At 33.1% G+C, this 16224-nt stretch overlaps 1 protein-coding gene across 5 annotated transcripts in view; it reads left to right on the forward strand.

Moving 5' to 3' along the window:
• Sytbeta (Synaptotagmin beta) overlaps positions 1-16224 on the forward strand; it is a 113747-nt gene that overhangs the window by 60308 nt on the left and 37215 nt on the right. For 3 of the 5 annotated variants that reach the window (XM_034315810.2, XM_034315813.2, XM_034315814.2), the window contains exons 3-4: positions 377-504; positions 15355-15703. In XM_034315810.2, the coding sequence (XP_034171701.1) occupies positions 15434-15703 (270 nt within the window). In that variant the 5' untranslated portion in view covers positions 377-504; positions 15355-15433. Of the gene's footprint in view, positions 1-34; positions 179-376; positions 505-15354; positions 15704-16224 lie in introns of those variants that run through there. The other 2 variants (XM_034315811.2, XM_034315812.2) reach the window with 2 other exon arrangements.

Below are 16224 nucleotides of genomic sequence, written 5' to 3' on the forward strand. Positions count from 1 at the left end.
GGACGATCGCATCGAAAGGCATTCAGTTCTCAGCGCGCCACGTTAAGAGCAACAAGCGTTTCTGTATTGAACATCCTGTAAATCCGTCGAAACAATCGATAAATTTCACGCGAATATTAACAAGCCATTAAAATTATTAGTTAATAATCGTTTGATTAATCTTCTTCTCGATACCGAAGTAAATAATCAATTACGAATTTTTATTATTAAACAATTGATCAATTGATCCACTGTGAATGGGTCGAGCAAAAAAACAGACTTTATTTTCGTAAATAACTGTATAGAGATATTTAACATCGATGAAATTTTTGTGTTGAATTTGATAAGAGCTTGAAACTTCGTTATTTTGATTAAATATCTTGATACGCGTTCGTAGCCACCGAGGATGTTGACGTCCTTCAAGTAGTCCTGGCAGCTGTCGGGAAGCATTCAACTTGTACGCATTTCAACGACCGACGCTGTCAGACGGATGACCCTCCTTTGATTCTTCACTAGTGGCGACATGTAAGTAGTATTTTCTTTCAGATTCTTTTTAATTCCTTTGCGTTATCACATGTTTATTTATAAATTATTAAAATGTATCTGAAATTTAAAGTGATTTCAATTAGTACTTTATGATGTTTTTGATCATTAATTTAAAAATTCATTTACATCGATAAATTGTACATTTCCTCAATCAAGGGTCCTTCAATAATCTCGAATAATTTACAAATTGTACATTGAAACACTTCGCTATCTATATATTAAAACAAGCTCCGACTGCACTCAATTTATTGTGCGTTTCGTCGTAATTAAAAAGTTGACGATAATCCAGTTTTAATGATACCATGCAACATTTTATCGATGTTACACGGTTTCGTTATATATCGTGAACGGGTTAACAAGTTTGTCATTCTTCCAGTTAATTGAGGTCGTGTCAGGTGCAAATGTTTTGGAATTTCTTCTCATAACATGCATACAGTTTGTCCAATTTAACTCGAAATGCTAAAATATCTCAAAACATGTGTAAAACGTGTGAAAAAATTGTACAGTATCGAGGAACAGAAACCATATTGTTATCTATTTACCCTTGAAATGGCCCTCAAAAGTCGGAACCAATCGGTCAATTCAAATTTTTATAAGGGATGGAATATCTTATGTTACATGGATTGATTTCTTTTACCATTTCACTCGATCATTTCATTGAAACGCCAATGCATATAACAGTGGTAATATAGCGTTGAATTTCGATGAAAGGAAGAGTTAGTCAACCGAATGGGATAATGTTCCGATAGCAAACCACGTCCGAGGAAAATTTTCACAAGAATCAATATCGCTTATCGAGCGTACTATGTAAATAATCGTAATCGCGAGCTAGAGCATTGCGAAGGACAAATTCAGCTATTACGTACGAAAATGTTTGAGTTCCTTACGATTTTGGCCTTTCGTAAGTTACGAGAGATTATTTAACGCTTTATTTTAAGATTAAATCAGGAAAGGCAGATTCAAAAGAGGCGTTGGTAGATATGAATAATAAATCGAACATACTTTTTCATTATCAATTGATCCAATCAACATTGGTTCATTGAATAAACTCTGGAAGAAGATATTGTTATTCGAAATTATACTTGGACTTACAACTTCAATTGCTTTAATTTAAAATTGCGACTTTTATTCGGTTTAAATCGTGTCAATGAAAACTTCAGAATTTTACGCTGAGTGGCAATTTTCTTGCTGAGAATTTTCCATCTAGAAATGATCAAATTACAGATATTATCTTCGCTTGTATTCATTTATTATAGTCAACGTAGTGACAACAATGAAACAAAGTGAAACTTAAATAATTCGAAGATATGCAATTTTAAACAGCGTTGAAGAAAAGTTGAATTAATGTAATGTTACGGTTCGTTAAGCCGGATGATATCGAGCGTACAAAAATGGAAAAATATGTAAAATGGTTGTAATTTATGAAAGGTGAATATTTCTATTTGACATTAAATTTCGTACTTTCTTTCTACCGTGGTAGTTCCGATACGTTTCTCAAAATTATCGAATCATCTTTTGAAGATTTTCTATTTTTTTAATATTCGATTTGACCATACCCTAGAATTGCAATGCATATGTCCAAATGGGTTTTTGGAGATGATTATTTTGTAAATTAATAATTTATTATTTTTACTTAGTTTCGTGTTGTTCGCTGTGAGTCAGCCTATTATAATTACAAAATGTTTATTTGTTTCAACTGAATTCAATTACAATCATTTTAACTTATTCTAAGAATACAATACGCAGTATCTAATTTTCCATAATTCATTTCATAGATAGAAGATCTATAAAAAGATAGGAGTAAAAAAAGTTTGATTTCGATCAAAATTAGCAAGTGGTCCCCCACTTTTAAACGGCCCCTTTTAATAACTGCTTTAACAAAAGAACGAAGGTCTGTTATGCAATCAGTTTTTCTGTTCACTCTGACAACATTTCGAGTTTTTTGCGTTATCCATGAATGAACAATAATTTTCTCGATTGACACGCGTCACACACAGTAGGAATTCAGGCTGATATTGGAGAACAGTAAGCACTGTAAGCGACATGATAAAAATTGTTCTTTTTCCTCTTATTTTTTCCTTTTTCATTTTTTTTTTTTTTTTTTTTTTTTTTCAATGAATCATCCCCATTAGTCTTTTTACGCGTGAATGCTCGTGCAAAATCTCATGCATAAATATGAGCATTTTTTCCAATCGACGAACAAAATGATTGACTATTGGCGGAGAATAGTATGGGATTCATCGATTTACTTCTTGATTGTCACTAAAAATGATCATGTTCCTATTTTAAAGAAAACGGACACGGAAATCCATCTATTCGAATATTATTGTAAATAAAACATATTTCGTACTTTCTTTCTACCGTGGTAGAAATTTCACAGTTTCTAATAAACATACTCGATAAATTATCATATTTATCGAGAAGTAACAGTTCATAAGAGTTGTTAATTTATGTTTCTACTTGTAATTCGATTCAGCTTGACTCACTGATTCCGTTTAGTCAGTACTCAGGGGCAATTAAAGCATTAAAGTTACGCAGCATATAGAGCAACTTCTAAAATAGAGTTTCTTGGTAATTACGAACAGTAAAGCAAAATCCTGGCGATGGGAATTAGGAAAGTGCACGTGCAACCTACACAGGTTTCTCTGAATGCAGCGAATCAAATGAAAATTTCGTTTAATCAATTTAACTCTCTGAGCGTAATTGAAGGGTTGAACGCAGGAACCAGACAGTTTCATTCTGCTAATTTCACAGGAACTAAAAATAAAACTTTTTAAAATCTGTTTTCTTCAATATATAATCATAAATTTCTATAAAAATAAAGCGTCAAGTATTCCGTGTACAAGAAAGCAACCATATTTGGAAGGTAATAAAAGTTCACGGACGAACTAATTTATGATTACTTGTACTGATGAAAGTACTATTGAAATTTCGTATCATTTGAAGTACTCGAGAACATTTAATTGTAAGTAGTAAGGGACAATAGACCTGAGGTAGTCAGACAAGTAGTACAAGTCAATGATAAGTAGAATAGGCCGAACGCCCTGGGTGGTCAGACAAGTAGAATAAGCCGGACACCCTGGGCAGTCAGTATTATTTATAAACACTATAATTTTCTTTCTGCAAATGGGCTTATACTGCCTTCAAAATACAAAATAAATAACATTATCTAAAATATTATTATTGAATTTAATTCATTTATTATAGAAATTCATAGTTATACGAACGCTGTCGCTCAAATCGCTAATTACGAACGCATCGTTATGAATTATTATTATTAAGAAGAGTAATTCGAATAAATACAGAAATCATAGAGAGGTGAAAATGCGTTAATACTGTTAAAATCTTTAACAATCGTTGAGGTGAATGCGTACACGTGGATGTATTTCATTGTGAAGGGTATATACGTTTTCTTCTCAACAAACAACAAATCGATGACCAATCTATTTCGTAGTACGACGCTATTGCCGAAAGCTGCCATTGTCTCCTGCCTGGAGATGATATATCGTACGCGGCCGCTGAAATTCTCTGGATAAACATCGCGCTGGAACTGACACAGCGTAATAGCTCGTCGAGAATATTATGAATCATTAAAGTAGCTAGATTACATTTTAAGTGGCAAGCAGAAGAGATTCACGATCGACTTAAAACAGATTAAACCGTTAACACGGACGTTATTAACGTTGAGGATCGATGAAACTTCAGATCTTTGCACCTTACTACTGAAAATTAAAACCGGCTACGATAAACATAAATTTGCAGATTTCTTAACAGAATTACTCGGCGTTGCTTGGATATCTCAGATTTAGAATATTTTCTGGATATTAAAAGGATATCAAATTATCTCAATGACTAGTGATAACAAAATTGAAAATGTGATTTATGAAAATATTTGGAAATATCAGAATTAGGAGAAATGTTTAAGGAAATACTTAAGAGTAAAATTTAAAAAATGAAAATAATACAGAATATAAAATAAAATTAAAATTTTCTCAGCAGCTAGATATTCCACAGATAATAGGAGTGCATGGTGTGAATGACGAGTTTAGAGCTGAGTGAATGCGAGTGACTGTTTAGGCCCCAAATTTTAAGGTAAGGTGTAGTAGATGTCGGCGCCGAAAAATCGATAGACGGTGTCGACAGGGGCGAAGCGGGGTGCGATGGGTGCGATGTGTGCGAGTATGGGTGTCCCTAGCTAGAGGGAAGGATTTTCGGCCTAGGGGCCCAGAATTTTGCGAGCCATCGACAGGGTAACAAGTCCAGAGGTTGAGAAGGCATTATTGCAAATTGCATTGCGAGCGTCGACATCCGGTTATACCAAACAATATAATCCTTATTTTCTATACTATCATTTTTAAAAATGATGGATTATATCATAAAACTGATTGTCCGTGATTTTTCTGATGACATGTGTTGCTTGATTCCCTATTGATTACTGTACGTTTTCATTGAACTCTCTCATGGATTTGGGTACTCGTCGGTCCACTCGTTAGGATTCCTGGAATCATAGGTGGTAAATTCCAACGATCGATCGTAACTATTCTTAATGTGGTGTAAAAGGCTAATGGTTTAGGATGGTGCTCCGTGAAGCTTGTGATACGGCGAACACAATTGCTACTTCACGAGTGAGTTTAATAATTAGTGAAACACAGAAAGTCCTGACTTTTATTTGATTTCACAGGATCACGATAGATGTTAATTAGTAAAAGTATCGTATTTTTAAACTTGAAAGTACATTTTTTAATATATCATATGCTTACGCTATTCCATCACAGTGTTGTTGAAAAAATAAAATAACATTTAATGATATATGTTAATATTAAGAAACATTAGGAGTTATATGAAAGCCTGTGAAATAGCCCGTATTTGCATCGAAACGCAATCTATATTGAAACTGTCAAGCTTTGATATCAACGGCATTAAGTGTCAGTTGCAACTCTAATCGCATTGGTAGGTCAGCTGCAACTGTAAGATAGCTAAACCTCGTAATTTTCGGAGTTTCTCTTCAATCAGTTAACTCTGATAATTCGTGACCTTTCCATCAGCTCCCCCACAAATAAACTCAATAGTTTGGAATTTCAAAATCGATAACCATAAGTTATGAGGTGGAATTATAGATTGGACGAATTTTAATTAACCCTTTCGTTACTAAGGACAGCTAGACACTACCTTATCACTTAATTATACTTGTAGACACTGAGTTTTAAACGTTTGCTTTCTCAAAAAAATATTGAGACAGTAAATGTAGTATAGGTATTCCTCGTTTGATATTTTGTTCTTTCAATTGAACAGGCTTATAAATATTTAAAAAAATTATACAATAATATTAGTTATTGGTTCATTAACACATTAACTGCCACAGTAGAGAAGCCCATATGTAGTCAGATATATTAAAAGTGTAATTATTAAGGATATGATAAGTTAATCTTCAAATGTAAGCTCTTTAATTAGAGTTTTATATGATTAGTATAATACCAACGTTACTCAAAGTTCGTTTTCTCTTTATTAATTAATTATTTTATTAATTATTTAATTATACAAAATTTAAGACCAATGATTACCATGGCAACCAATATATTAATATTAATTAGCCAATTAATTATTTATTGGATAATTAAAATCGCTTCCACTAAAATAAGTGACAGGTCGATTATGAAAATTCATATATGACCTAGATATAGGTGACATAGTATTTAAAATTTTAATCTTGGAGCAACTAAATTGAACTGAACACGGTATATTCAGAATGTAATTCGATTATTAACTTTATTAGTCATTCTCTCAATTTCACTTCAACCGTTATTTCAACCGCATTTTAGTTTCGTTTAATTCTATTATATCTTCTATTTCTATCGTGTTTGAACACGGGGATTTCACGCTGATCCTCTAATACGACAAACTGAATTCAATTATTGTTTCCAGAACATTCAAAAGCGGATTAAATGTTAGAAATACGATAATTGTATACTGTTTGAGAATATGTATTTTTAACTTGTTGACACTTTTTGATTTCCAATTAATTAAGTTCTTATACAACGAATACACACATGTCGGACAGATAGCTTCATTTAATCAAATCCGTTAATTAGGTAATTCCATCGAATCAGATATATCGAATATTAATTGAAAGCAGACTTTTTTTTTAATTTAGGCAGTATCAACTACCATTGAAGTTATTTTGCATTACATGAATTTTACATGGACGGATATACATACGACTGAGAGTGTGCATGAATCGTTATGGATTTATGGATTGAATAAGATTCATTAAGCCGTTGTATTAAATCGATAGGCTGCAGCTTTTAACACTAGAACTACCAAACCAATCAAAATGATTGATTCCAATTTTTTTATTTTAAGTTATAAATTTTATCGATGTATTTTTATTAAAATGTATGTTGGCTATTGCCGAGGTAAAGAATGGATGTATATGTTTAACTATGTTTCATTCTTTATCTATTTAATTTTCTACATTATTTTCAACTTAAAAATAAATGTGCATCAAACGTCGGTTATTCTATTGTATGGTGTAACATATGACTGTCGTAGGGTTTTGAAGTAATACATTGCATGATAGAGGAAGATGATAGTTCAGTTTATGTAGCTTACTGTATCAGGTTTTTTCTCTGGTCGTCAAACAGAGGACATTGCCATAATACATGATCGATGTCCTGCCTTTCATAACCACATTGACATTTCGGACATGATGAAATGAAGAAATCGTGGATCGAGAAAAAAGTCCTGGTTACACCAAAGTAAATTCAAAGTTTATTTTTCATTTATCTCAGCATCTGAACATTGAACAGCCAATCGAGTTGAACTTTAGTTAATTATCGATTCATCTCGCGAACAGGTAATATCTAATTTCCACTAGGCGACAGCTTATTATGATGCGGTTTAAAGGATAAATCAATTGATGCACTTCGATAACAGACGTGTCACCTAAGGTAAACGATTGATACCCAGGTGTTCTCAGTAGAGTTTCCAGGAGAAACGACTATAGGTAAGTGGAAAGACACTCTAGTTGTAGGCACTGGGCCAACACTAGTGGCGAAGATAAACCTCTAACTCGGAACACATTAATCTAAGAAAACAATCTCATTCCACCCACGTGAGACTTGGTGTTTCGGAAATGCTTTCTCTGGAAGTTGAATGCGCGTTGAATGCTTAAAATAAAAAGAATATTATATGTTTAAAAAGGAATATAAAGTGAACTTGTAGAAAAGCTACTCCCCCTCATGCGCGTTGAATGCTTAAAATAAAAAGAATATTATATGTTTAAAAAGAAATATAAAGTGAACTTGTAGAAAAGCTACTCCCCTTCCGATTTCGATGATTTTTAAATATGTTGGAAAATTCGTGATTTTAAGCAACTTTTTTTATTTAAATTTTCCAACATATTTAAAAATCATCGAAATCGGAGGAGGAGTAGCTTTTCTATAAGTTCACCAAATATAAATGTGTCACTTGCATTTCTTGCGGTTTATTTTTTAATATTTTTGGTCATCAACGCGTTTGTTCATCGTTTCACAAAACAGTTCAGGAATCATTTGAAAATTTCCTGCTCAGCGAGAAATGCACTGTGGTGGAAATAAAGAAAACATAGCAGTTATTTTACGACACACGTGGGATTTGTGAGATGAACGAAGGTGAACACAATTTCAAAGTTGAACGTTTCGCTGAAAATTTCTTTCTCCACACGTGCAATTCACGTATGAAATTTGTATTGCTCCATATTTCGTCGTTAATCCGTTATTGTCAAGCTTCTGACACTTTGAATATTATGAAGGTTATTAAAAATTAAATTCGTTCGATAGAAAAGTATTATTTTAAATAATGTAAAATAGTAAATTGAAATCTTGAAATTAAGAATTACAACTTTGAAGATTGTTAATCAGAATGTTAAACTACACAAAAGAAAAAGCAAGATAGAAAAAGAATTTTCTGAACAAGTAGTTTACAAAACAAGTTCACTCAGATGCTAGTTTACAAGTTTCCCTGTAACTTGGTCGTTGTTCCGCGTAAATCTTTTTGGAAAGCAACTTCTCTTGAACGTGACTTTTTCAGCAATTGCCTGCAACTTACTCTGTAACCTTTTTCTTCAACTTAATTTCTCGAACGAACAGCATTGAGATAGGTACATACACGTTTGTTTACTTTTACAACTGAATAACAAATGGAATGGTAAGAATAAGACGTTTGACTTCTTAAACTTGCAACTGCAAATTTCTTTTTCCTTCGTTCGTTTTCGTGGCACGTTGTTAGAACGATTCGAGCCACTATCGATCTTTAGATTACCGATGAAGATAAAATCGTACTTTCCGAAATCTCTTACAAATGAATCCACCCGTTCCATCCAGGCGAACAAATTATCCTCTTTTCTCTTACTTAAAATACTCTTTTCGATCAAGCAAAAAGCAGGAAAATATAGAAAAGTAAGCTATAAACTGAAGTGTTTATAAATTTTTGAAATTTCGCAAGTATTGAACGTAAAATGCTTCGCTTTTGCAAAATGAAAATTAATTACAATAATAGCTTATTAGATTTAGCATTTTTTTTTTTTTTATAATGGTACATGTAGAATATAAACTTCTCAAAATATTTTGAGAACTATTAAATGTAACTAAATTTTCGCTTGTCACGCCCCTTATGCGACCCTCGTGCTGTTAAACATCGAATATTTTTCATTGTATGGTAGCATTATTTTTCATGGAAATATTTTTCTTGTCACGTACACGTGAATGGAAGTTAAGTGCTTCGACCCTTCTTAGGACTACAAATTACCTAAACTGAATCGACTTTCCAAAAGTTACAAATCGATGTCACCTTTTTCTTACCACAGTCATCAATTTAATCGTACATTTTTTTCACTTTTTATGAAGAACGAAAGGAATACTTATAAGGGAATTTTTTAAATCAAAATCCATGATTATATAGGGTTATCCAAATTGAATGTCCATCTTCAAATTGAAATAAAACGCTAAGTATTTGATTTTTGTATGGTTACTTTATTTTAATACAAAGTCTATTTTATGACATTAATTATAAAAAACAATATCATTCAACGATCCTTCTCCGCTTTTTTTTGCGAGCTTGATACGTTTGACCAAATTTTACGAACGAGTAATTTTTTACGAAGAGGATGATTTAACACCATTAGATTTTTTTTATAGGGTCTGTGGAAAGTAAAGTTTACGCCAATAATCCAAAGACTATTGACGAGCTGAGCAATAAAATCACAGTCGCTATTGATGAAATTAAATTCTACTTGATATACAATTGAATCGGATAACCCTATAGTATTGGTAACATATGCAAAATTATGTATATTATCAACAATGAAAATATGTCACTGCATTTATTAAAAGTTATCATTTACGCTATGTTCATCGTTTCAATAGAACGGATTAATTAACGAAAGACGGTTCAGTTTCTTCTGGGATCCAGGAATCCTCACCTTCTGCTCCAGTTCATTCTGCAATAGATGATTTTATCAGGATATTGAAACTCATACTTTCTTCTCTTAAAATAAAATTTTATTTTATGCAAATTGTATTGCCTCGAAATGATTCGTGAACCTTGTTCTGCGAATATTATTCACCGAACACGAACTTTCCAGTGTTACAATTTTATCGGCTACAGGAATTGCTTCCAACGGCGATATTCCGCTGGCCGAAGAGAAATCCTATAATCTTATGGTATCTTCCTATAGTTATCTCTTTCCACGAGAGTTTTCTTATCCAACATTTTGATTTTCAGTCACGTCGCGAATACGTAACCAATCGATCCCTTCTATTAAATAGCTTTCCGAAGAAAAGTTACTTTATATGGAGCAACATCGATCTCGTAATTAAATTCTTCGAGAAAACGCGAATAGAATGTTAATATCTTTAATATTTAAGTCTTTGACTTGTGGTTTTTACGCTACACACTATCATAACCATATCGAATGCGATGCTTTTGATCTTCAAAGTTCTGATACATGTAGAAACTATGAAAAATTATGTTGCAAGAAAAACAACAAAACGAAGATGTTGAGTAAACTGTTCCATGGGAGCATCATTTAAGTTAACGCGTTTCCTGTCACGTGAGATACGAATGACACACGATAGCTGCTGGAGATAAAAGTTTTATTAGGTAAACAGGAACATTAATTGAATCAATGTTGATGTAAAACGGGGATCAAATCGATAAACCTAAGCCAAGTTGATGGGGAGTTATAATTTTATAATTATATATTTTCATATAACTTTTGTTATTGATAAATCAAATAAAAGTTGAAAATAAAATTCATTTCCAAAAATTAAAATATATTTTCATTACGAATCCTCGTTTTAATAATTGTGACGAGTAGATTGATAACAAAACTCTCGAAATTCTACGTAATCTTCTTTGAATTCCTCCCTCTCTAAGTAATATCCCATTAACAATTCAGACTAGATTACATAATACTAATATTTCTAAATGACGAAAGAGACCATTTTCTTTATTGTTCCTTCATTTAAGTTAATACCCTAGTTTCCTATTATCTTTGTTGAACTTTATTCTTATTCATTCTCCGTTTTAATTCCTTACCTTTCAACAATTCTCTACACAATTCTTCTATAGTACAATGAGACATTCATTTTTTTTGCCAATTAATCTCGATAATATTCATTCATATTTCCATTGCATTTTATCATTCTTCCATTACAAATTACATCTAACAATAAAACATCAAATACCTATTGTACCTATTCTTTACGTATTGGATTTATGACTTTTCAGAGTCACTTTTCCTGATTTTCAAAGACATCGATAATTTCTTTAGTTGAAATAACATGTTTTAATCATCGTGCTTGTAATTTACCTATAAGTGACTTACAACACATTACGTACCACTGCCCCTCAAAGGATTAATCACCCTGAAATTTTACTCATACAACCAGTGTCGCATTGTTGACATTCATTACAGTTCATTAATTGTCCCCGCGAGTAATTTTTAATATATCAAGAAGTTTAATCACAAACTTGAATCGGGGACAAACAAATATGGGTGAACCTTGAGAATGGATTACTCGAGATCGAGGGATCACGGAAACAGAGCAGTAATTAACGACGGATCAATATATCTTAGTTTGCACGTTTCTCAGCCACAAGACTGGGAATCTCAAAGCGTAATCATTTCTAGCCCGAACAATGAAATATCTGTCGAGAAATACCGCTTAAAAGCTAGATAAGCAAAATAATAGTAGACTGTCGCTTCACCGTTCTTGTATTCCATTAATTTTGTTGATGTATCTCGTTTCTGGCTTTGATAGTCGTTTTTATCAGTTTCATCTTGAAATATTTATACTTATCTCTTAAAGACTTATAAAATTATATTGTGTTCAAAATCGGACATTTAATACTTAACGAATGGCTTGTTATTCCCCAATCTATTTCCATTTCCGGACTTATTTGAAGGCAGCGCAATCAAAATATGTATGTGCAAAAACGTAAATCTACGTGTCCCGTTCATTAGGTATTAAATATGTAACAACATAATGTAATTTGTAGCTTGATATTTCTAGCAAGAAAAATTTTTTACCTGCACTTCTGCATTCTGATGTTTCCGTAGAGATTATAGTTGCGAGACATTGAAATTGATTTGGTCCAAAGTTTTGATTACATTAAAAATTCAATAAATACGTTCCCATTTTTCTCGACCGTAACCTTTGTCTGATACACATCACATAGTTGATTATAAAAATCAAAGTTCCTACGTTATGTCCTCTGTTTTTCTCCAAAAATACATCATTTTGTATTCAGCTTTATTTTCAAATTCAATTTCCTGATAAACAAAACCGCTTTTTCAACCCTTGAGAAGAATCAACCCTTCCCTGGTTGACATCCTGTTCAAAAGGATAATAATTGTTTTTTAGTTAAACATAAATGTTTTCTGTTTTAACGACTTAAAGAGAATATTTTACAAACGTCCATATTTACCCAGGAATTAAAATTTCATGAAGAGAAAAGTGCGAGGAAATAATTCTGATTGAACGTTTAAATCCAATATTTCTACCTAATAGAATTTCATTCTGTACGTTGATATTTTAATCCCCAATTTGTTTCTCATCACTTTCGTTCGATATTTTTCAACTTTTCGTTTATTTTTATCGTTTATTTACGTTCTTCCATTATATAAACCGAACATTCAATTAGTCACATTTTTACACGAAATACAAGTTCGGTTAACTCGCGTCATATAAAAGCGGCTTTGCCATCAACCTACGCAAATACCATGATAAATTGGCTTTGATTATCGTCGCGATAAAATCGGCTTTTAATCGTCAGAATTTCGACGAACTATTAAAAGCGACGGAAATAATTTACCAACAACCTTGATGATGTCACACCGTTGATAAATTAATTCTTTAATATTCTTCAACCCAGTAGTGTTATATACATATTTTTTTATTTCATAACGTTAATTCGCAGCGAAAAAAATTAATCTTTTTATTGGTACCTAAGTAACACTTTGTAATCTATTTCACGTTGACCTATATGGGTGATCAATCGTGCAAGTGTTAGTTTCCATGACGGTCCACTTTCAAAGAGAGGGTAGTTTTTGTTACGGTGACCAAATCTTGTTTGGACATGGTTGACGGTCGAGCAAAATGACTCATTACCATACTCGGCGGTGGTTTGGTGCGTAGGAAGGAGAGGAAAGTTTAAACGAGAGACTGAAGGGTGTTCTACAGGATACAAAGTTTGCCAACGTGGCGACAGATGTTTTTCTCTTTACGCCTCTGTACTAACGAACGAAGTTCCTCTTTAATGAACGTTACTGGGAAAATTCATTTTAATTGAAGCTAAAGAAGTTTGGAATAATTCGAATTTTGAAGGATACGTGTACATCAAGCAAAAATAAATTGAATAAATGATACAGATATTTTATGCAGGTAGCTTTTCCGTCGCTTGTAACTTTCTTTATGCACTTTTTCCCAAGCACGTCTGCATCAATAAAAATCAGATCCTTTTACGGTAACGGGTTGCATTATGTAGACACGTAGGAAATGGTAGATAGAACAGCACGGTTTATTTCCTCTGCACGACAGAATTACGCCCACGATGTACACACCCAGAAAATGGAGACTCCGGGGTGTCAGCGACGCACCTGGAAAATAAAATGACTATCAAATAAAATAAAATCCTTGTTATTTTACGAATAACCAGACAGCTTTAGAAATATTAAAAGATCGTGATGGTTTTTAATGATAATAAAATTGTGGTTTTTATTTGGTATAATGGTGAACGTATTAAAAATTGAAAGTATTCCATGTGCATCACGTATCGCTCAAGTTAAATCGAGAAGCCGACCGCCAAGAAAAAGCTCGGGCGTTACATGAATTTTAAAAGAACGAAAACGACAATGTTGTTCTCTCAATTCCCAGAACGATTACTTTGAACATTTGTTACCTGTGTCAGTCCGCGTTTCCTCTTCCGCTAGACGAGTACTTTTTCGCATGTAATATTTCTCTCAGATATCTTGCCATCAAACACGAACGAGACCTCGAGCATTTCTTTTTCATTAAAGCCGAGATCTTGTCGACGTTTCCTCCTTTCGTGCAATCCCTTTGATTCGCATTGCCGTCGTTCACGCTCCTTCCCTCAGGAATGTTTTTTCTCGAAACATAACCGACACAAAATCATCTGGTTGTATAACCGATAGTACAAGAATCCGAGAGAGCTTCAATTTAGCGGTAAGAAGATTCTGTTTCGTGATGCTAGAGAAGTACAGAGTGATTTTCTCGCTGATGTACTCAAAGGAAATGCCGACGCAATATTGTTATTAAAAATTTATTACTGAAAATAATTATTATTCTATCATATCGCGTACAGTGATATTTCATTTTGAAAGATTTTAATTGAAATCGTATACTTTGGTATACACCAATCGAAGCATTTTCTTAATTCTCTATAAGAAAGTATGAAGACAGGTGGGTCGAAAATTGATTAGTTCAGAAGATATCTTAGGGAGAGACCATTAGGCTCTCCCTGACTTCCCCTAAAATATCTTTTGAACTAATCAGTTTTCGAACCAAGTATAACTTTTTGTAGAGAATAAAAGACCGCTTCGATTGATGTATAACAAAGTACACAATTTAATTTGAAAAAATGAAGATGAGTTTTTTAGAAATCACTTGCAGATTCCAGAAAATCTGAAAAAATAAAATTAGAATCTAAATTTAGACATTAAAGTTGCAACAGTTACTTTAATTAGAAAGCTAGTTTCGTGTCCTAAATGAAGGCTTTAACTTGTTAATCCTAACTTTGTACTCGTGAGCCATGCAACTGATTCAAGTGATAATTAACGCGTCTTGTCGGGTGGTATAGACTGGAAACAACTCGTGTTTAGTACTGCATTATAATTCAAATTTATTGTTTAATGTAATATTTCAATTTGCTGTTTAATTTCTAATTTAAAAACTATGAATTTCGTAGCATATATCATAAGTTTACAAATATAGTTCTCTCTTTTGTCATAAGGAAAAACCAGAAATTACAAGGGCCATTAATCTCGTAAAATAAACGGCTATCAAAGACTTAAGACAAATGATGGGGTTTACTTCCCTTGTCCCGACGGGACATTTTCCTCAGGGAAGGCTAACGTGACCTTTATTCTTTCTTCGAGTTCCTAATTCACAAAATCATATGCCATTTTAGTAATAATTTTAGTAAAAATAATACTAACGAATTTCCAAGTCAAGAGAGATACCAAGATAATGAAGCAGGATGTAAAATCTAATCAAGTCAGCCTCTAGAACTTCCCTTTTCTCCTTTCCTAACGATGTTGACCTTTTACAGATTACAGAGGAACTCCAGAGCCCTTCCAATTCGAGAAAGGAGGAGGAAGAAATCGAAGCGGATAGAAAGAGCGAAGAAAATGGTATCGTCAGCAATTTTTGGAGCTGCTACCGGTACTGGTTTGGCCTTGGTCGTCGCGATGACAATAGTGGTCTACCGATATTATGCGGTGAAACGAAAGGGGAAATACTGGAGCAATTTAGATCGTTGGCCTGATCCTCCATCGATCACGAAGAAACCGGATAGCCGACAGGAGGATTGCCACCATCACTCGCACAATACGTCCTCCTCTCATGTATTGAATTGTTGGCGACAACAGCAGAAGAATTACTACGCAGTACAGACTGGGGTGAGTCGAATTAAAATATGCATGCATCAGCTTTCATAATATTGTTTTTCGAAAATATAGAAAATTAATAGGAGTTAATCATTATAAACGACTAATCAACAATTCGTTAATACGGCCGCTCTTTACCTTTACGGTATTTCGCTATAACGGCCTTTTTTAATTATGACACTTTTTCAATTTACGGCCCACGATGTTTCGTTATACGACCAAAAACAAATGCTGAACTTTTATTTTCATGTAAGCATTTTTATAGGAAACAAAAAGAATCAAATGTTTTATGAACTAAAAGCTATATTATTTTATAAAAAATTAGAACAGATCCAATTGAATTTGTATGGGTTTGTATCAAAATAATTGATTCGTTATACGGTTTTTCACTTTACGGCCAAGTTTTCCGAAACGTATCTAGGCCGTAAAGCGAGGTATGGGTGTATTTCTTTATTATATGGTTAATATTATGTAGAAAGCTAACTAGCAAAAAGAACGCAGAAAAGTTAGAAATGGAAAAGAAACTGGGGAAG

The sequence above is a fragment of the Osmia lignaria genome, chromosome 15 (assembly GCF_051020975.1).
Source record: "Osmia lignaria lignaria isolate PbOS001 chromosome 15, iyOsmLign1, whole genome shotgun sequence".
In the NCBI taxonomy this organism is placed as follows: domain Eukaryota; kingdom Metazoa; phylum Arthropoda; class Insecta; order Hymenoptera; family Megachilidae; genus Osmia; species Osmia lignaria.